The following is a 23460-nucleotide window of genomic DNA, read 5'->3' on the forward strand; positions in this document are numbered from 1 at the left end:
GGCAACAAAGGGGATGAACACATGGAAAAGCTAAGCTCCAGTTTTGACTACTTCATATCCTTTAAACTAGTATGCTGAAGCAATGCTAATTTAGAATTTTGTTTTTTAAACATTTTTTATGAGACTGCTTATTGATAAAAACCAGCAGACTGCACTATTTACACTAATAGGTGAATTGTACACTGGCAGTGCTATTCAAGCTTTTCCTAATATGAGGTTTGTGAAAAAAAAGAAAAGTCTGGAATAATTTGCTGGCTTATAAATGTGTGTCAGGTGAATAGGCTGGCATTATGGTTTCAACTCAGTAAAAGCATCTAAATAGGTACTAAATTGAAGTGTCCAGGTTACCTTGTGAGTTTCAATTATACTGTAGGAAAGTTCAGAGCTAAATACTTGGATATGAGTAAATGTTAATTTGGGAGTTGGGAAAATTTAAAAGGAATGGCTCATAAATTGGAAGAACTGTTATCTTTATTCTCCCTGTCCTGAAGAAATTAATCTCAGAGGTCTGAATGTAAGTTTTAGGTAGAGGGCTCAGAGTTTGAAACTCAGCAGTTGAGCGTGATGGCTGAAGGGAAAAACCTTTCTATCTCTTTCACCAGTCACAGGAAAGCAAATGTAAAAAGCAGGCAGCTGATGCAAGGAGACAGCAGCCGAAAAAGGCACATACCTCTTCATCCTACTGTCTTTATGCAGCCTCAGTGAGTGTCAGACTGTCACTCCAAACAATAGGAAACACAATTAGGAGGTGAATAAAATAATACGGCAATGAAAGAATGAAAATGAAAGAGCTGAAAAACTGTCTGTCATTATTCATTAAGCTTTACTTACTTTGTTCTTCAATATTTTTTTATTGTCAGTGTCTTCAATGACAATTGCTATCCTGACTAATACAGGGTTTTTTTAAGAGTTCCACTGTTAGACAACTTTAACATGTTGAAAATGTGTTTCTGCTCCAACTTCAAAACCAAGAAATATATAGATATTTCTCCAAAGGAAATATGTGGATTATATTTGGTATCCTAATCTAAATACTCTTTTTCTCTCCTCTTGTCTTTCAGGTTGGTTAGTAGATGTTACTGGTGAATATCAGTACATGTATTTTGTCTGCGGAGTGATTGTGACTGTGGCCAGTATCTGGTTGTTCATTGGCAATGCCATCAACTACAGGCTTTTGGCAAAAGAGAAGAAGTTAGAAGATGAGAAGCAGAAAGCACAGAAGAATGCTGACCCAAAGGAAGCAGAACCATTAACAAACAATGAGAATGAAGATGCTTCCAGCAGAGCTGATAAAGCTCTTGAAGATCCATCAGAAAGAGAAACCAATATTTAATCTGAAATATAGCTCAGAAGGCAACGTTTATGACTTCCATTAGGAATCTGTCTTCAAGACACAGGCCAGGTTTTGTGGTAATAATTATCAGTCACAATATTGGATGGGAACAGATTTTTGCCCTATGGCAAGACTCTAAGCTAAATTACCATCTATAGTTTATTTATTTCAGCGATACAAAATTACGATTACAGAGGTAGTGACTCAATGCAAATGAGTCCATTAATTTTTGTCTCTGGACAATCAAAAGACAGGTAAACCAGGCTATAAAGCCTTCCAATGACAAACAGTTTTGTTTCAAAAGTATATCTAATGCAAAAGTATTTCCTACTCTTATTTGGGAAGATGCTTGCATTCTTCTTTAGGATGTGGTTAAAGGCTGTTGAAATAATCTGCCCAAATTTTACTTACCACTAATATTAAAGAGAACATAAAGTCAAAGAGACATAATACCTGACTGAAACACACAGAAACATTCTTCTCTTTTGTATGCCCACTGGATGAAAAATATGGCTGCATAAGCCATAACCATTTATGGATATAAAAGTTAAGGGTAGGAGTTAAATAATTGGTGAGCATATCTCTAAAATACATCAAAAAGCTGATTTATAATATATTCTAGAAGTAGTTTCCTCCAGTGATAGCTGATTACATTGTAATTCAATATATACATTTGAATAAAAAGTACCTTCAGACCTTGCTAATTCAAGCTAAAATCTGCCTGTACATAGAAGATTTAAACCCAAGATTTACATTTCTAACAAGAGTGGCAATTCGTTTGTTTGATTATGTATTCCTGTGTAGCTGAAGGATCCGGATCGGACTGTGAAGCCATTTTCCTAAAGGGACTAGATTCAGAATGTGCTGATGTCAAAAGGATACTAACCCTTGGCTTTTGTGGCCTTAATCAGCTTCATGACAATGACTTCAAAGTAGATGCTTGGCTTTATTGACAAGTCGTTAGTTGTTTGATGGTTTCCTGAGAGGAGATTTAAGATCTAACTTCAGATCTTTGCAGATAGGTAGCTTCATACCACTGCTCACTTCCCTTTCCCAGGAATTTAGTAAAAAGCTACTTCTTTTTTTGTAATGCTGCTTTGAGCAAAAATGCTGTAAAGCACCTTGACAATGGCAGTCTGGAAGCTTTGTATTGACATATCTGCTTTATGCAGGATGTTTAGTCTTGTGTCTACAATTTCATGCAGACACTCATATAAATTAAAATGTACACATTTGTTCCGCTTCCTTTAGACAAAAGAAAACATAAACCTACAAATCTGACTTTACAGAAAACATTTAGTATTGCATTTGAAAGTTAAAAGTGCAAGCTTCTGAAGGAAATATGTGAAATTATTTCTGTTCTATTTCTAGGTAAGGAAAAGTGCTATTCATTTTGGAGGGATGCTTATTAATGCCTTTAGAAATTGTGAAAATTAAGGGTCTGATTCATAAAACATTTAGGCACTGTTTATGCAGGATACACCTACACTCAATTCCAGGAAAAGAATATCATTCATTTTAGTCTTCTAAATCTCAAAAAAGTTGGAAATACATTGGACAGAGAGCTGTGATAAATGCACTCTGTAGTGCCAATAACAAAATTTAAAAATTAATGGTAAAATCTAGTAGATATGGGAGGGCTTTTAAGAAAGTTGTTTCTTAATATTATCATGTTCAATATTATTTTAATTTTTCTTTTAAAAATGTTGGTAGTACTTGCTTTTGTTTTGCTGGTTTATCATCTTATAAAGTTCCACATTAGTGCTGAATTCTTTAATGTTCTCATCACTCTTTTGGGGAGAAACATCATGAATCTACTCTCAGCATGGTACAGAATTTAATACCTACTTTTTACCTAATTACATTCAGGAAAACCAAACTTCTCCAACAAATCCTGTAGTTTTTTAGGAGCACCAGAAACAAAATATATGCATTTCAGGGTTTTGGGAGAAAATACGGGTTACATGTTCAGATTTGAGTAGTGTACTGTGTAAAGGGGAATGATTCAGTCCCAGTAAAATTACAGCTCCTCTCCCAGCCCCCAGCTTCAGAGAGGAAATAAATACATTGCACCTCCCTCTGAACCTTAGCCTTGCTAGCACCCCATGGCATGAAAGCATTGCTCTCTTTTTGGCTGTGCAAATATACTGAGCGAATTCCAGGATCTGTGAAGGCCCTGCACGCCCATAGCCAGAAAGTGATGAGTTTCACAGACACTAAGCTTTCATGCAGTGGGGAATATCAGTTATAAATACTGGATTGTGAAAGATGAACTGAAATTTTAGCTGAAGAGTAGTCATCAGGAACATCACTCTGCTCTTGACAGCCACTGATAGAAAGGCAGAGATTATTTGAAAAGAGATTAATAGAGGAGCTGAACCAAAACGTCAGAGGCAGCACTGTAGGTGCTTATTATTTCTTTGCAAAAAACCAGCATGATTAAGAATACAGGGTAGAAGACAACAAGGGTCAACTTTTGACTGAAGGCTGTTAAAAGTTGCTGTTGAGTAAATAAAGGATTCAGAAAAATGATGATAAAAAAAGTCTCTCAGGAAATATGCAGGCAACTTGCCTGTTCTATGCAGGATCTCAGAATACAAAACAACATGGCATAGGAAATAAGGGAAAAACAAGGTTCCTCGAGCCATAGACACACCTGACCACCAGTAGCAAAAATTATGTTACTATCTCAGAAGAGATAAAAAATTTCTATAAACACTCTACAGAGATGCTACTCTTTCTTCTCTGGTCAATTATGTTAAAAGATAACAGGAGTGCAAGAGCTGCTTTACCACCACTCACCAATGTGCAATTTCTAATCCCATAAAGCAAAATTATGTGGCAGGCAAATGGAGCAATATAAAGTAAGAAGAGTCAAGTGAAACATTTACTTACACCTCTTTCATTACTCTCCCTCTTAATAATAGCAACAAAATAAAACCCGTCAGCATACTCTTGATACTACTGAATATTAAATAAGTTAAAATCCAGAGATGAGGGAAGAAAATTGGAACCATATCTATGCAAAAACTGCCTCAAATTAAAAACCTGTGTCTTCCAAATAACAGGTCCTAAAGGGGCAATTGCCTAGTATAGGTAGCTCTTATTTCTAAAAGTAATGATGAAAACAAATTGCCTTGAATCATCTTTATTCTGAGCATCAAAGTAGCAAAATGAGTATACCTTGCCTTCAAACTCCTGAATATCACTCTTACTTGCACTGACCTGTAATTTGTACTGTAAATCATTTCAAGATTACATTTCTGCTTTCAAGATTAGACCTGGGTATATACATCATCTCTCTAAATTCTTCTGGTTTCTCTTAATTACCTCACCCTCAGTCTGAAACACTGAAGGGTAAGGACTAAGACATTCCTCTGATCAGTGATGAAGAAATGTTCTCAAACTTCATAGCACATGAGTCTCTTATGCACTATAAGAATCAGTCAGTGCAAGCAAATCCTTAATTGGTCTTATTCTCATTTATACTCATGTATGCTTCATTCTTTCAATTTCTCTGCCATAGTATCACTAAGCCTAATTATCCTCTTTCTCTCTAGAAAAAATAATGCCAAAATTTGAAAATTAGTAGGAAGGTGGGATAGCATCAGTAACATTTTTCCCTATTTAATATCAGGGTTAAATTTAAAGTTGTTTTAAAGTACACATCCTCTCTCTTTTGGGTTTTTTATGTCATACACTTTATTAGGTGGGAAGTTATCCTGTATTGCCCTTTCCAACTCCAGAGAAAGACTCATCACTAATAATTCTCAGTACTATTTCAGGAACGTATCAAAATTTCACACCCTCCCATCTCTCCCCATTTAACTGTGATTGCAGTTAGTTCTGTATTTCCATGAAGTTCAGAAAAGCATATTTTTATATGGGAGACTACAATGATTTCAGGAGCATGATTTGTGAGCTGTTTTGACAGAGCTAGGGGAAATCTGACTTCATCTTTAAATAGATTTTTTTAAGTAATGCTGTCCTTATGAGAGGAAGTTCAGCTTTACTTACTGCTGAAGTGAAGTGCAGCAATTTTACTGATTTTTGATTCAAAATTCACATGCATTTTAATGGTAGTGTTGCATATCAGTATCCATTGTGCTTAAAAAAAACATTTGGAAATGTGTACATGATTGTTCGTCCCAGAGAATTCTCGTTCCTCGTAAAATTTCCCCATCTCCACCATGCCATACTTCATTTTGATGTAACACAAAAAATTTGGACTGGGTATGTAGGGACTTATTTTTAATTCTTTCTTGTTGTTTTTCCTGAAATGCCACATTAGCCATGTTGCCAAAAGCAACATTTTTGACTTGCTTCTTTCATGTCTGGTTGTGAATATTAGTGGAGAGGTATTACTGGGATACATAAGATACAGATACCACATGCAGCCAGATTTTGGGCTGCTATCTGGATTTCACTAAACAAAGCCAATCACCACTTTTATAGATGAACATGCTATAAATGACACTGACAATTTTGCCTATAACAAAATTGAATCAGGCAATTTTTGTTAGTTTCTATATAGATGACTATTTTTCTACTCACAGAGAGGAATATAAAGGGAATTTAAAAATAATTATTTTCAGAGATGGCATGCCAGTTTTAATAAGGCTGTTTGGATTTTTTTGGGGGTGGGGGAACTTCTGATATTTGTGCAAATATATATATAATGAAAGTGCTTGCCTGTACTATCATATTTTTGGTCAGAATTTGCATAAGCATTGCTGTGTGATTTCAACATAATTTGCATGTTGTAGTTTTTCAGTTCAAATTTTTCTCATCATCTACCTCTCAGTTGAAGTTTGGAGACTTGCACAACCCTGGAAGAATAGAGTTAACAAAATGCATAATGGTAAAACCTGTACAGACTATTAGAAAGTCTCCCAAATATTTAAAGCTGCTTACGCTTCTGCTTTTAAGACAGTGCATATGTCTAACCACATCTTTGTACCAGTTGGCATATCTTTATTATGTCTGAACACTTAACACATACTTGTAAAGTTTTTGTGTCACTGATCTGGTATAAAATCTCAGCGTGTCATTTAGATATCCGAAGTCTGCTTTCTTTCTGTGAGATGCTGGCCCTCCTTTCTTTTTTGTTTTCTTACAATTTCTGAGTTAGGGAAATTAACAAAGTTCATATGTCAAAACAGCTTTTAAAAGTATTACAGAACATTTTACATCCCTGAAAAAAAAATTGTGTTTCTGATTTAGAAATAATACCAAATTTTAGCTTGCTTTTCCCTTCATGGGGCAGTTGAAGGCGGTATTCACAAAATATTAGGTTGGGGCCAAGGAATAATGACTGTTCTTCACATGCTCTTTACAAAACCAGAGATGATTGTTCCTTCAAAGATATTCTTCAAATCATTCTTGCCTTCTAGGACCTAGTACAAAGTCCACTAAAGCCAACATAAAAATACCAATCAAAGAGCTTTATCAGACACTGGAGGTGATCTGGCTTCAGTGGAGGTTTCAGCCTTATTTTCTCCATTCCAAATCTCAGGACCGTCAGATATAACACAGCAAATGCAGGATTTGCTACAACTGGCAAATTTGCTATGCCTGCATAATATTCCTAATGAATCAGTCCCTAAATTAACTCACAGTATGTATTATTTTAACAGTATATGTAAATAAATTTTTTAAAAAATCCCACCATACACTCTGAATGTAAATTATAAAATACAGAGGATATATTTAAATAAATATCCAAACACATCTGTTAACCCCAAAGGAAATTATCTATTTCCTTTCAAGCCTTCTTTGAGCAGTTTATAACCTTCATTTTTCTTATTTCCAGAGAAAATGGTTTATGTCTTCTGTGAATGTATATATGGGCATATATAAGGGAATATATATGCAGATGTGGTATGTGTGTATATACGTATTCCCCTATATATAAAACTCTAATTTATATATATTATATATATTCATGTATATATAAAATATATATAAGGTTTTAGAGTAAGTTGCATATTGTGCCTGATAAATGAAACATAATTGTAAGCAAATAAAAAACTTCCACAAATGACAGAAAAATTTGAAGCTTTTCTGTAAGAGCATATGTTATTTTTCAGTTTCTGCTAGATTTATTTACAATAGAAATTCATTCAAAAAGCTGCAGTATTACATAACACTGGTTTCCAACTATGACTCAGTTCAAAGCAGCCTAAGATCACTGAGAATGTTCATTGATGTAGACGGCAAAATCTACATTGTTGGTGAGCTTGGTGGTGGGGTGTTGTTGCTGTGGAAATATTAACTAAATGATCTCTGAATAGGCTGCAACCAACAGACTGAGTTTTCATCTACTGTGGTATGTATGACAAGCTCATACAAAGTATTGGTGGACATGATATTTATGTAACAAGTATGGAAAATGAGAATACTCAGGCGTCTGCAAACAATATTCCTGTTAGATTAATGTGAAACTGTCCAGAACACTAGTCACTAAAACCACTGACAATTTATCATACCTTTTACAGGTGTTGGTGGTTTTAATTTGTCTGCAAGTAGGCAAGTCCATGAAAAGTCTACATTTGGCTCTCACTCTTTAAAAAAGTTATACCATGAAATTACTGGGAGATTTTTTTCACAGTGGTACATAAATCACTTACATAAATTCCCTTCCTTGAAAAGTGATATAGCTGCATTTTCCACTTACAGCCTACTTGGAAAGTTCACCGTACCTGCAGTTTATCAACAGAACCTGGTATTGCTATGCAATAATTAATAATTAAACATGCAGTAACCATTGTTTTTGACTAATAAAGCTGTTTCTTCCTTTCTGTACTTTGCAATACTGTATGGTTTTTACTTGAATATATTGGCTAGACTTTTTTTTTTTTGGACAACCATTTATTAGATAGAGGTGCTATTTATGTTCCAAAGATATGAGTGAATGATAACATTCTCTTTCTAGATGCCAAATCCCTTTTTTGACCTGACAAAATTCATTGTTCATAATGTATATTAACCTTGTAAAATGCCTATGCATTGCATTAAATTGTATTTAAATGCATTTTTGTTCATTAACTTCTATTCCAGGCTTGTACTACTGTGTAATATGTCAAGTTTGTCCATATATATTTATGGGAAATTACAGTGAAAATTGTGTATAATAAGCAATTGGGAAGAAAAAAAAGAAAAATGAAAATAAAATTTCCATGTAAAGTTTCTGAAAGGATGTAAATTCTGTTTTCTTAGGCTCCTTAATAGTAAATTATTTACACCTTCAGAGTGTGCAAATATTCATAGATACATAGATTGATTCACTATTCAGTTGTAGCAAAGATCTCAAAATCACTTCTTGTTGCATACAGAAACAGAACTTAAAGATTTCCTGTGGAGAAAAGATACTACTAGTAGCAGAACATTGTACCAACCCCTTGCTATTCCTAATTTCAGCCTAATTAGGATTTATTCTCATACATAACTCAAATATCATCTGGACACCAGAGATTTTTTCCCCATTACTCAAACTGGGATGTGTTTCTATATTCCATGTATATGCAGTGTTACTGCTTAATCACCAATATTCATTTTGCTACAGAAGAGGCTTGAAATAGTGTATGTAGATAAGCCTTACTTTGTATCATCCTTATAAATCTTATCTGTTCCTGTGTTTCTGTCAATTGACTTCAGTCTATGATTGCTTGCCCCAGTTAAATTGTTGTTTTTTAACAGAATGTGATTCGATATTTAAAATTAAGATATTATGGGGGTGTTAAAGACAGGATTAGGATACTGTCTACACACCTTTCATACAGATGCATAGTAAGCTACTAGGAAACAAAGATGTAAAAGATGAATTATTGAGTGAGAAAAATATTTTTTTTCAAAGCAAATGATCGATATAATTCTAATAGCTGTAAAATCTATTTTCAAAGAATTATGCCTACAATCTTTGTGATACAGAAGTTTTGATTCAGCTACCAAAATTGTTTAGATTTTGTTTAGATTATGAACCCTCATAATAGTTGCGTATCTGACTATTTTAATATTAATAAAAATCCATTTTCAGGCATTGACCAAGCAAAAGATTTAAGCTAAAAGTATCTGGTGGTAAAGTTGTCCCCTTGAAACAACAAACAAGATATGATATTTAACCCTGCTCAAATACATAGCTGGTATCACTTTTGTGCCTAAGGATATGTTGTGTCACTGAATCTGATTGCTTGACTAAAATATACTGCTGAGAAATAGATACTGAATTCAGAAAAATCTTTCTATTACTGAGGTTTTGTGTTTTGATAGTGCAGTGGCAAGATAAATGGAGACCTCAGTCTGTCGTAACAGCTGTAGTAACAGCTGTTACTGTTTCCAACAAATGTTATTTTATTCTAATAATGAGCCCTTTTAACTCTACTGGTTTTTCCAGGTCGAGTAAATAGATTGCATTTGCCATTGCAACTCAACATTAATAGCTTCCACTGTTTTATTCCTCTGATCAGGACTTTAAAAACATTGTGATTCATTGAAGATCCTAATCTATAAAATGCACTCAACTTTGAACTTGTGTGGGATCTGCTGTGCCAGCTGGTTCCCTAAAAGTCTATGGGACCTGATGGGATTACTCTGAGAATACTCAAAGTGCTGGCTGATGTCAAGGCAAGACCTCTATCAATTATTTTTCAAAAGTCTTGGGAATCTGAAGAGGACCCAGTTGACTGGAAGCTGACAAACATCTGTGTTTGCCATAGCACATTATGTCTTGCTCTATCTTCTTATATTACAGATAAGACAGTGCCCTAGAGATCAGAGATACCAACATTGTTTTTTAAATACAAATTCTGAATCATAGGTCAAAGAAAATTAAATTATATATATAGTGAATAGTAAATTATATATATGTATAAAATTGATGATTTTGATTCACTGGTTGAATAAGTAGTTCCATTTCATAAGGTGACCTCTAATTACCAGTGCCCAGTGACCCCAAACTGAAAGTCAGTCTTGGTTAAAAAATATCCACTTCTTGAACTACTGGTTTTCTCATGGAAACTTCCTACAGAATCCTATTGTATAACATAATGATGTTCTTATCTCAAAAGTTATATGTGACAATATGATTCTGTTCTTTTTTTGACTAGCATGAGACTTCAATCTTGCTGGCTTGTCTGTACAAAGGAACTCTTGACCAAATCCAAAGTTCCACTGTTTTTTCTCACAAGGTATAAAAAAACAGATGACACACCCAATATGTCAGAAACATGGAGTCAGATTGATATTTTAAGGACATTTTACCCACTTTTTATCCATTAGCACAAATGGATCTTAAAACATCTGGAACTCTACTGTCTTGAATTCAGTTTAAAATTTTATAATTGCAGATTTCATGTGTTGTGTGAAAATTGCCTCAAACCAGTATTTCACATTAATATATGAAAATATAAAGTAATTTGTCAAAACCAATATTAATCTTAGATTATTTTCTTTTTTAGGATTTTGTCAAAATTTAGAGTAAATGGGCCTGGAAGGTAATTAAGTTACTTCCCTTCTTTCATGTGTTCTTCTCCTAACTTTTTCACTGGTACTGGTCATGCAAATGTGAGAGATTGAAAATGGCTACTGGCTTAAACATTATTAAGATCACCGAAGGACTTTTGTCCATTGTAGCGACTACTGACCACTGAAGCCCACCCCTTCCCAAATATGCCTCCTGACAGGAATTTGGACTCTGATGGAAACTTGAGATAAGATAAAGGTGGTACTTTTGTCCAAATATCTCAGGTCTAAGGAGAAGTAAACAAGGCTGAGGGAGAAGAATGTATCCACAAGGAAAGCCAAACTCAGCAGCTGTGATACAAATCATCTCTGGCTGAGTTCAGGGTGGGAGAGGCCACAGCCCACAGGCTCATCCGCTGAGGCCACGTTTGCACACACTCCCCCTGCAGCTGAGGGAGAGGAAGAGAGTGTTTGGGAGTATGACAGAAGGAATGAACACCCATACACAAACTGTCTCAGTTGTAAAACCTCCCAACAACAACAGTAAGTAAAAAAACTTTGTAACTTCTTTTCCAACTCTTTGGACCTTAACATGACGAAAAGCACCTCTAAGAAATTTCTTCGAAATGGTGAAGTTTCCATAAAGAAAAAATGAATCAAAATGCATGCCTGGAGGAGATACTGCTCAGCATTTGCAGATATCATGCTAAAATCCTGCATATATTATTTCCATTTAAGATTGAATTAGATTTTTTTGCCTGGAAATTGTCAATTTAAATCTGAGTGCTTTTAAGAGTAGTAGCTAACATTTATGTTGTTTCATTAGAAACACCTATTAATTTTCTTTCTTCAATATGTCTCTTTTTTTTCCAGAGTTCAATTACAATATTTTCCCCTGGAAATTGTGTAACCATAGTTAATCAAGCAATATATGTTTTTATATATATAATAATTGTGACAGCATAATAGTTTTCATGCCTTCTATATCAATTATATAGAGTTCAAGTCAATTCTTACTGCTGTTCCTACTTCCCCTTCATACCATTTTTCATAAGATAGAAATATGTGCAATCTATTCAAACACTTTTAATGTCTGTGAAGTTGGAATGGAAAATTTGCTAATGCTGCTTTACTTGTTTCTTAATTTAAGACAAGCAGAAGTTCATCAGCACAATCTGTTTTGGTTTTATTATCCTCATCAAAGTTTGTGAAGACCTACAAACTACATGAGCATTTAATTAAACTTTTATATGTCATTAAATTCTCAGAAAAAATTCATGTGAAATATTTAGGAAAATGTGTTATGCGGACATATTAAAACTCTCAAAACTTTCTTTTAAAATAAGTTTCAACTGAGTACTAAAAGAAAACATTTATTTTATGTAATCTAGTTTGGACATCCCTAACTTGTTTGTACTTATATTTTCCACAAAATAAATATTTTCGGAAATGGTCCTGTAGAACCCTAAAGCTGTAGCTGGCTACCGAAAGAAATGACAACATTTTTTGATGTATCATACATGTATCAGTTTTCACTGACAAAGAGTTTATTTTGGAGGAACAGTGATTCATTTTGCCAACCATCATAATATACTTTGATTAATAACTGCAATTCCAGTTTGGCCTGAATGATAAATGAGTAACAGTTAGGCACTATAATTATTCAGTTCAATCACTGAACAGAATAATTGGAGGAAAATGGTTGAGGTTGAAATGAAGAGGTTCTTTTCCCTCACAGAAAAAGTGCTTATTTGTCTTAATTACAAAACAAAGCTTTTCAATTCCATTTTGAATTTTCTAAATGGACATAAAGGGAAAATTGGATATAATTTTTAAAACAACAGAATTTAGCAATGATTACATTATTCACCAGACATATTGAGAGACAGATTCAGTTCTTCTGCCTGACGTGAATGACCCCATGATTCCCTCTTCTAAAGCTGCTGGGGATTTAGGACTGAATTTCTCTCCTGGTCATATCTTTTACTGCCACAGAAGAGGGCCATCTTTCGCTCCAGTTTGCACAGTGATACTCTACTATCTGGACTATATGTCTTCCAGCATCAAATATTTTATGCAAAGTGAAGGAACACCAGTAAAATTAATTGCTAGTACCTGCACACTAAAAAAACCTTATGTAATAGTGTTTAGGGCGTATCACAGCAAATGCATTGGTTTGAAAATTTACAATAACCACAGCTTTTGAAACACTGAAAAAAAAAGTAGATTGACATTGATAGTCTCCTATTTCTTTTTACTCAGCTGATGTCCACTGCAAATAATAAAAGGCTTTGTTGTTGGGTATTAATAAAATCCATAGCTATTTGTTTTGTGTTTACACTGACATTGGATTTATTATATTTGTTTGAGGTACAATTTCACAAAGGGACCCACAAGGATCATCAAGTCCAACTCATTGAGTTCTGGCCCTGGAAAAGACATCCAGCACCATGTGCCTGAGAGTGTCATCCAAACAATTCTTGAACTCTGTCAGGCTTGGTGCCATGACCACTTCCCTGGGGAGCCTGTTCCAGTGCCCAGCCACTCTTTGGGTGAAGAACCTTTTCCTGATATCCAACCTAAACATTCCCTGACAACTTCAGGCCATTTCTCTGGGTCCTGTCACTGGTCACCACATAGAAGAGGTCAGAGTCTGCCCCTCCTCTGCCCTTCATGAGGAAGTTGCAGACTGCAATGAAGTCTCCCCTCAGTTCTCCAGGCGGGACAGACGAAGTGATCTCAGCCTCTACTCATAAGGCTTCCTGCCCAGACACTTCACCATATTTGTTGCCCTTCTTTGGGCACTCTCCAATAGCTTTATATTCTTATATTATGGTACCCAAAACTGCACAGACTGTTCAAGGTGAGGCCACACCAGTGCAGAGCAAAGTAGGACTTGCCCATATGGGGATGCTGTTCCTGACGCACTGCAGGGCATGGTTGGCCCTCCTGGCTGCCAGGCCGCACTAATTGAAAATTACTCCTTTACAGAAATAAATGGTTTTCTTCCCATCCACAAGCCCAGAGGCACAAAATTTGGTCTGGATACAAAAGGTTACTGAAAATGAGAAATAATGCTTCAAAGTAGCAATTATTTTCTAAGAGAGTTAATTTTTCTGGCAATATTATTCCCACAAGTAACAGTGTCATCAAATCGTCTTAATTCTGGGTTCTACTCAAGTTTATTAAAGCAAGATTTTTCTCTTAAAATTAATCAAAGAAAAGATATTAAAAACTCCTTAAATTCTGTCTACGTAACAGCAGCAGCAGCAGCAACCTGGAGATTCAGTGCATCTGGCAAAGGGTTGCAAGTGGGCTGTTAGCAGAAATATATAGTCCTAGGTATTGAAAGTGTGATGTAGCTAATTGCCCTTAAGAATGACATTAACAGGAGTTTGCAGCCAGAGGACTGCTTTAAGTTCTTCAGTTGGTGTAGGGCACCAACAACAAGTATGAAACACCCTGGAGCCATTTACAATCCCATTTTGAGTATCTGTTAATAACTTATTCCCACATCTATGTCCTCAGACTCAGCAATGTGTTTTCTGTTTATTGAAGCAACAGTCACTGAGAGGCCTCCACGACAACCTTTCTCTCACCTTCCTCGGAGTGCTGACGAGGGAGCTGACTGTAGAGCCTGAAGTGGAAATTGCTGGCCTCACACTTTTTGCACATTCTCTAGAATACAGCTAAGCATCCACAATACACCACGAAGCAATGCCTTGCTTCCGTGCTGCAAGGTGCTCAGGTCAGGGGCTTGTCTCACTGGGTTACATCAAAAAATATCTGTTTTAAACACAGTCCAGATTCTTCCTCACTCTGCCCCAAGAGTGAGGAGGGATGATCACAAAACTTTTAGGCTGAAAGGTTTGTGTCATTCTTTCTTTTCTGTTTGTAAGCTTCAGTGTGGATGAACATAATAGACAAGAAAAAGTAAAAGAGTAAAGTTTTTAATTAGGGAATTCTCTTTCTGATAGATTTTACCAAAACCATGAAAAAACTCCCATGAATCAATCAAAGATCTTTATGAATAGATTTTTGCACCTCTGTACCTAGGAGGGTTTCTCTGCCAAGAAATGTTCAGTCACTTTATGGAAAAATACATTCTTGGTCAAAAATTTTTTGACCAACACATGTGACTGGGAAAATTCTTAGTAATCACATGCTGGAGGTACCTTAGGGTGGGTGGAAGGAACAAAAAACAAGTTTCAACTGTAACAAGATTATGGAAGAACACCTCCACACATCTCTCTTCCACTCCTGAAAAACTTTTCTTCTTTTACACAGACTTTAGGGGAAAGTTTATACCTTTAGAAGCTTGTCCTTTTAGAATAGAGTCACAGTATAAATAAAAAGGAATTTAAATGCTAGATAACTGAAATTTGTTTCACATCTGTACTGTGGATTATTACAGGCAATTTCCAGCAGTTTTCTGGACCTGATCTATTTCCCTACCTTTCTAAGTGTACAATAAGTCATGGCTAGAGACCTCAGTAAAGAAAGGTGAAACCTATGAATTCAAGGGGTAATACCAATGATTACTAATATTTTTATGTTCTCAGAACACATACTGTTTTCCATGTCACCTTTGAGCAGCTGAAGAACCATTTCCCCTGTTACAGAATTGCAGGCAATAAGTTCTCAGCATGAGATAGCTAGCATCCCTGAAGAAAGAGTACAACACAGCTACTCACTTTCTAACACCTCTGGCCTAAAAAGAACTTGATAGTTCATCAAAATTCAGAGAAATTTAAAGATATTTCTCTATTCATCTGCTTTTTTTTTTTTTTTTTAAGTGGGGTTTATTACCATAGGAAAGCATAGATATGGACATTCTAACAGTGCTAACGGATTAGTTGCTAAAGAACATATTGTGCTCTCTGAAGCTAAAAATATAAATCAAGCACCAATTTCAGGAATAGCATCTAATCTTTCTGAAAAGTCATCTTACAGTCACCATATCTCCTTTTCTACTACAAAAACAACTATCTGTAAATCCATCTGGTTCCCCCCACATTGAATCAGTCGGTAATATTATGCAGTGTTGGGGACCTGCAGAAGATGTGGAGCAAAGGAAAGGTCCAGAGAGATTCCTACTCCCTTGAGCACTCCTAGCTGCTGTGACAACTCCTTTGTTGTTGCCAGTGGTTGAAGAAAAGGCCATATGCTGCTAAACTGGTGACTTTTTTCCATCTTTTCCTGCATTTCAAAAGATAGGACATTCTCTCTCATAGTTCCTAGTCTCGAGACGATGCAAGAAAGGGGAAAATCTCTGCTTTTCCATTAATATGTGAGTAATGTGTAAGCTAAAAGCAGGTAAGTGGAGTCTAGAAGCTGGTCTTTACTTGGCTAGCTGTTCTCTCATATTTTTCTGTCACAGGGACTTTCTAAATGCAATTTTGTGTCTCTCAAAATGGTCTCTAACTGAAAATATATATGATTACTGCTGAGTAGTGTTACTGCAATACGATTTTACTACTGCCTGACAGGTTGTCACATATTATATTGTAGTTACTCAGTGAAATATTTATGTCACAGTAGCCACTTGCTTCAAGATAAAGAAACAGATTACCTACATTTCTGCTTAGGCATCATTCACATCCTCTCTGTTCTGCTCCTCTTAAACCTTTCTTGTCCATATCAACAAGCAAATAGCTCTCTAAACCACATTATTTTTGCTATTTGCATCTTCCTGAAAGCAGGCCTGAACAGGATGTGTCTGTGAGGAGTATGGACTGATGAGCAGCACTTCAAACAAGCTTTGTTAGTAAGACTATGAGGTGAGCAGAGAGAATGGGGAGGTCTTCTAGATCCACATGTTGTGGTGGCTTCAGCTTTTCCAACCTACACATGCCTGTGCATGTGTGTGTGGGACAATCATAAATGAGTCTCCTGTTGGGACACTACAATGAAAATGTCCACGTCATCTCAGGATTAGGAAATCAGCTGCTCTCCAAAGACTTGATTTCAATAGCATGAATAAAAGGAGAAGGGAGGAAGGAAACAATGAATGCAATCCACAGAGGACATGATCAGCTCTGTTTCTTAGTTAATGTCTGATTTACGAAGTGTAAAGTGCAGCAGTCTCTGATTCAGTTAACAATAGTGTTTCTGAAACATTTTATGAGCTAATGAAGACCACAATTAGTGTCCTGCATTCAGTTGCAATACATGATGGAGACTTACAGGTTCAATGTATGCCTGCTGTGACACAGTTCTGAATGTCACCTTTTATTTAAAATATTATTTTCAATACATTATAGAAGAGCTGAAACAAATAGACCTCTAAGACCATAGTTTGTGGTCTTCTACAGTTAACCTTGTAATGCAGAGCAAGAATGAACATGCCAATTCTGATGTTTATCCAAAGCATTGGATTTACTGAATTTCTGAATACATATGAAAACCAAGAGTCTTCATGGAGCTCCAGAAGTTTCAGACTTGTCCAACATTTTTTTTGCCTAATTGCAGTCTGATTTAAATGAGTTGATGATTGTCAGCTGGAGATGTCAGGAGTAGCTTTGAAACCACCAGCCATATATTTCTTTGGGTAAATCTTACGATTGAAATCTATCAGCTGTTATGCAGGTAGCAGTTCTGGAAACTGACTGTGACTGCAGGGAATTGCAATTTTTAAATTAATCCCCAGAAACATTATGTATATATATATGTATATGTATATGTATATGTATATGTATATGTATATGTATATGATGAATGTAAACAGAAAAATAATTCATTTGCTTCAGAAAGCAAGTACTTTACAGAGCTATTTTCCTGATTTCTTTACATTTAATGAAAATAGGGTTGTAAAAAGAGTCAGTCAAGTTCACTCATCACTAACATAAAAAATTCTCGTCCCAATCAAATAATTTAAAATCTCCATTCTGAATACTGCTTTTATCACTTCACTTTCATTTTCCCTAGTATGTATGTGCAAAGTTCCATAAGAATCTGCTATACTACACATACACTTTCTATGGAGCTCTCCAGGTAACTTTCAGCTGAATTTCCATTTGATTCCCTTCAATTTTAAAATATTAATCATTAAGAAAGTTTCATGTTTCAACTTTTAAAGCTTTCCTGCTCATAGGGAACAATCCTCATTTAATTCAGGCAGTTTTTCTATATTCATAATTAACTGTCTATTTTATATTTCATCTACTTAAGTTCTTCTGTTAGGATGATTATTAAAAAAAAAGCATATATGAAAGTGTCAGAAACTTCATCTGCTTGCACGGATCAGTAAATGAGATCTATCTTTATAATCTGAGTCATCAAGAGAATCTTCTCAGAAGATTAAAGAAATGGCCCTGAAATGTTCTGGCAATCAAAGTTGTGTAAAGTCAAAAAGCGTACTTGCTGCTCTGTTCATGAAATCCATACTTTTACAAAAGAAATGAAAGGTATCTTTGGCCTTCTCAAACTTCAAAACTGCAGCTTAGAATTGAGTTCAGGAGAATAGAAACTTAGTTTTAAATCATTAAAGGGTGATGCAAATCTTCTTGTAAGAAGTCCAGTTGGGCTTCTACATCTTTTAAAGTAGTTTCAAGAGGTGCATTAAAGTACAACAAATTGCATGCATTAAAAAAAAAAAATAATCAAAGGCCAGGTTAATGTGCTGAAGCAACTTTTTATGTAAGGATCTGAGAATTTTCAATTTTATGTCCATCTACAGCTTTCTCACCCTCTCTGTTAACCTGGTCTTCCGGTGTGCTGCCCATTGCATTGCAGTAAATACCTGTGCAAAGGAAGCAATCATCTGTTTATTTCCACAGCATTATGGAAAATGTCATAGCCATGGCTCTCAACTAGTAAGAGTTTCTTTCCACTCCAGAGGCAAAGAAGTTTCCATGACATTTATTGGCTTATTTCTGATAGATATTTGTATTTGACATACATATTTGTATTCAATACTGTGGGGGAAAAATAAATTGTTGACAGAATGCAAGAAATAGTTAAGATTACCTTCCCAGAATTAAATGAGATTTGACTGCTATATAAAAGAGCTATATCAACTGATATTTGACCATTTGAGGAACTCACTGTTTAAGTCATACATCATATAAAGCACTACAAGTCTGGTGCTAAGAGCTGTCAATTTGACACAAATAATTTGGGAAAAAATGAGAAGATTTGATGTGTCACATGCCTAAACTGTGAAAGTGATTGAATATATATGGAAAAGATGAACTCATGTTTTAAGTAAAAATAGATCCAAGTAAAACTGTATTCATAGTTTGATTAAGTAATGGCATTTGAGAGCTCAGACCTTTGCCTGATGGAAATCAACACTGTTTCTATAATTCTGCGCAGCACAAGCACAATGTATCTCTTTTTAACTTTTTTTTTTTTCCCTACAAAATAATTACACCCAGCTAGCAAGAAAAAGAGCAAAGTTTACAGGACAGGCTTTATGAAGTTTGAAGAAGTCATAGTGGAAAACATTCCAAAAAAATAAATGGAGCACCTAATCCCCGTGAGCTCGGTAACTAAATTGAACATTTTCACTAGAAGTGCATTGGCTACATGATAGATCTGAAGTTGTAATCCTATTAACAATAAACCTAATGGTTATTTATGGATGTATTGTACAATTGAACTAGTTTTACACTATTTGAAATATCTCTCTACTAGTATACTGTTTGTGTTTGATACCTCAGCCATTTAACACATCAAGTCACTTGTCTTTTTGTTGTCATTAATCCTAGAAGAGGATTTCTGCTGTCCTCAGAGCTCTAAGTAAGGTGAGATTACTAACTTTTCAAGATGCCTATCACTTCCTGCACACTGTGACTGTGGAATACCTCTCCCTCTCCCTTTCCCTCTCTCTCTCTCCCTCTCCCTCTCCCTCTCCCTCTCCCTCTCCCTCTCCCTCTCCCTCTCCCTCTCCCTCTCCCTCTCCTTCACCTTCTTTTCTCTCTTTCCTTCCCCCTAGCTCATTTTCTTTCTGCGAATTTTAGTTTTTCTTCACAGTGTTCAGATTTCATTAAATACAAAAAATGGTATCATCAGTCATCAACAAAATAAAATCAACAAAGTTATCAAAGTCTTTTAAGACCTATTTATTTATCAAGCAGTAAAATTAAGTATTATAAACACAGTTTATCCCTGTGATAGGGCTAGGTCAGGCTTAGGTTCATAAATTTATTTTTCACAGAACCCTGACCCTGATGATGTTCTGGAAAGGAGAGTCTTCCTGAACTGTTTTTACTCCCTTCAGGAACTGTCTAATGGATTTCAGAGTACAGTGATCACCAGCACAAATGTGATAACAGAAATTGGGTCTAGTGATATTTTTCCCTATAACATTAACAACAATGGAAATGGTGTAGTAACCTTCACATTGCTCTGTATATCTTGAAGATCATTATGTTTCAGTTCTTTGTTTTTTCTCAGTTTTAACTAGATTCAATACTAATATTCAACAGGCTGGAGAAGATATGATATATGAAATGTGATATGATCTGATATGATATGACATGATATGACGATATACTGACTTATTCCTGTCGAAATGTTAAACTGAAGTTCTACTATTTGTTTGCAAGCTTACTATTGTCCCTAACTACCAGGGAAAGGATGACTGTAGATTCCTTACCTTATTACAAATAACACAATATGGAAATTAAAAACAGAGAAAATAAAAGCTTTGAAAAAAAAAATTGAACTAGAATTCATTCATCACTTTTATGTTGTAAGAGATAAATATGTACATTTTCTGACAGTGTTGCTGGCTCTATCTTAGATAAACGATACTTTGTTTACAGAGGAAATTTCTGTTGATAAAGCCAATTAAAGCACTCACAGTTAGGAACATTTAGACCTGGACTTTGATCTGACACTCCACTTCACTGATTTTGTCCTCTTTTTTTAAACTCAGCAACAGATGATACAGGTGGACCATCAGCCCACATAGTCCAGCTAGGCTGGGGTAGCTAATCAAGTTCCTAACATTTTTAAAACCTAAGTAGTCGCAAGTGAGCTAATACATTGATGATATAGAGACAAAATCATTAGCTCAGCTATTCAACGGCCAATAAATGACAACTGCTGCATCCTGTGTATTTTGAAACTAATCTGCCTAATTGGCTTCTGGAGTCTCACTTCAAAGATGCACTTTTGTTTTGTGATAAAAGAGATATAATTACTAAGTGTAAGATTGGGTCAGCCTTGATGAGGAGCAGAAAGAAAACCAAAATGGCTTGCCACCCTATCTAGTCTCTTTGTCACTAAAGAAATGACCAAAATCTGTGTGATTTTTCAATCTTTTCCAATTTGCAAATATTCTTCCTCCTCTCCCAGTCATGTTGCTTTGCTTTCCTGTCACTTCTTTTTTCTTTATTTTTGAACTTCATCTTTAAAACTCTACAAGAATGTGCTGGTTTTTACTACACTATCTCAGACATGAAAGAGAAGTAATGGTAACTATGGTTTCCTCCTGGTCATTGTTAAGAATCAGATTCTGCTGAACCAATTATAAGAAAATAATCAAATAAATCTAAAATAATACAGGAATCGACTCATTACACATCTTCAAATCAGAATCAAGATCTTTAATTTTCTAGTTTCAAGGTTTTTTTCTAGTACCTAATTTTCTTCTCAGTTTATTCTTAGGCAACTTCTACTACAAAATTCTTTCTAGATCTTCTATACCACTGAAACTATTTTCTCAGCAGTAAGTTATGTTTATAGGGTATGGAGATACTGTGGTTATTTGTTGTTTGTGTTTCTTCTTTTCTTTTTTCAACGGGACTTCATGAGAGACAAATCACAGAATTCACTTCAGCCACTTTTACAAATTCAAAGGGAATGAAAAAGCTTTTGTTTTCACTTGTTCCTAATTCTTTCTCACTTGTCACTGGCACATATAAATGGCTGCAGTGTGGGTAAGGGTTGTGGGGTTAGAGAAAATAGAACAAGGGTAACTGCCATCCATGTACTGAACTCAAATCTCTACATTAAGAGTTGAAAAGTGTTTCCCATCACTGGTCTTTTCATCACCCCTCATAATTAATCCAAGTAAAAACAAAAATATAAGTCATAAATTAACCCTCGTGTCTCTTAAGGGAATATATGTTTACAAAGTACAATTTGCTTTCCCTTTGTAATAATCAGAAAGAATTAAATCTGAAATTATTACAGAATAACATGTGAATGAACTATACTATACTGCTTATTTAAAAAGAAACAAGTATTTCTAAATAACCCCTTGAGACATGAGATTTGTTTATGATTAATATTAATAATGGAACATTATCTTGGATGTTGCTCTCAAAAAAATCCTAAGCAACATCTCCTACACAAAAATAATTTTTAGTAAAAAATGCCTTTTATTAGCTAATTAGTGAATAAAAGATCAACCAGCTCAGATGCAATGAGGTTAATTGCTTTAATTTAGTGAACTATTGTTATATGAAAATGGCTGTTGCTTTATGCTTCATCTTCTCTCACATATTTGCTCAATCTTAATTCTTTAATTATATTTCAAGATTGTTTTTCTTTTTGCTTCTTTTGTGGAGTTTTTAACTCTTCTCTCTTCTTAATTATTATCATTGACTCTAATGAGCCCCTGAAACTTTTGATCAGTGTAATGACATATACATATATAATGGAATCTGAAAGGTTTTGCTTTTAAGTATTAGGAAGAACATAAAACACTTTAAGGACACATCATGGCATACAAGTAAAGTATGTATAAGCCAGAAGTGAAAAGTTTATTAAAAAAAAAAAAAAGAAAAGAAAGGAAAAAAAAAAGAAAATAAGTCCTAGAGTCCTAGCTGGAAAATATATAAAGAATATCTGTTCTTATCTGACACTTCAGGAAATGGGCTAATGTAAATAGAGGCAGAAAGAACATTAGTATTTCTGGAGCATTCTTTTCTGTCCCAGCAGGGTTCCACATACACTCTAAAATATAAAATCTTGATTTACTTTGAGAAATGCAGTCTCACTAGTTGCATTTTATGGGATAGAGAAAATCACTATGAAAACAGAAGAGTATTACATTTACAAACCATATTTCTTCTTTGAACTAATCCAAGAAGGTTGTGTGTAAAAGGTAAGGCACAGATACGTCTGTACTTGTTAGCCAAACTGATTTGTGGAATGATAATGAGATCTCAAATCTCTGAAAAAAGGGAGTCCTAAACCTTTATCAATTACCCTATAATTGTGCTTCCCTCAGTTTGGAGGAGTGGAAGAAAAATTGAGATTTTGTGCCAGCATTCTTTGAGGGCTTCTGCAAACCCTGCTTATGTTAACCACAGTCTGACCTCATGGAGTGCTGAAAGACCCATTTTTTGACCAAGAAATAGCATAGAAATGCCACAATGGGGGGATCCCAATGCCCCCATCACAGACAGGAGCTCCTGTCCTGGTCTCAGGACTGTTTTTCCAGTTTGAGAAAATATTAGTAAGTTCCATCACATGAGTAGGAGCTCATTTTTGTGCCATGGAGCATCTGCAGAATCCTCTGGCTTGCAATTGTAAAATTTAGTGTTATTATGAAAAATAAATTTCTTTTGTAGGTGTTGAATATTTATGTATGTGCCCTGCAGCCATACTACTGTGAATTGTGGTCCTGTCTGATCTTGTAACTAATGTGTGGAAGGAAGGAAAGGTGCAGGCTTCAATCTGGAGACTCTCAAGGAAAATATGCATGATAG

At 35.2% G+C, this 23460-nt stretch overlaps 1 protein-coding gene across 4 annotated transcripts in view; it reads left to right on the plus strand.

Moving 5' to 3' along the window:
* Positions 1-9551, plus strand: part of SLC16A7 (solute carrier family 16 member 7) — an 84158-nt gene extending 74607 nt beyond the window's left edge. For all 4 annotated transcript variants that reach the window (XM_068998159.1, XM_068998183.1, XM_068998167.1 and 1 more), the window contains exon 5: positions 1062-9551. In XM_068998159.1, coding sequence (XP_068854260.1) covers positions 1062-1333 — 272 coding nt within the window. In that variant the 3' untranslated portion in view covers positions 1334-9551. The remainder of the gene's footprint in view (positions 1-1061) is intronic.
* The last annotated feature ends 13909 nt before the right edge of the window (positions 9552-23460 follow it).

The sequence above is a fragment of the Aphelocoma coerulescens genome, chromosome 1A, assembly GCF_041296385.1.
Source record: "Aphelocoma coerulescens isolate FSJ_1873_10779 chromosome 1A, UR_Acoe_1.0, whole genome shotgun sequence".
Classification (NCBI taxonomy): Eukaryota; Metazoa; Chordata; class Aves; order Passeriformes; family Corvidae; genus Aphelocoma; species Aphelocoma coerulescens.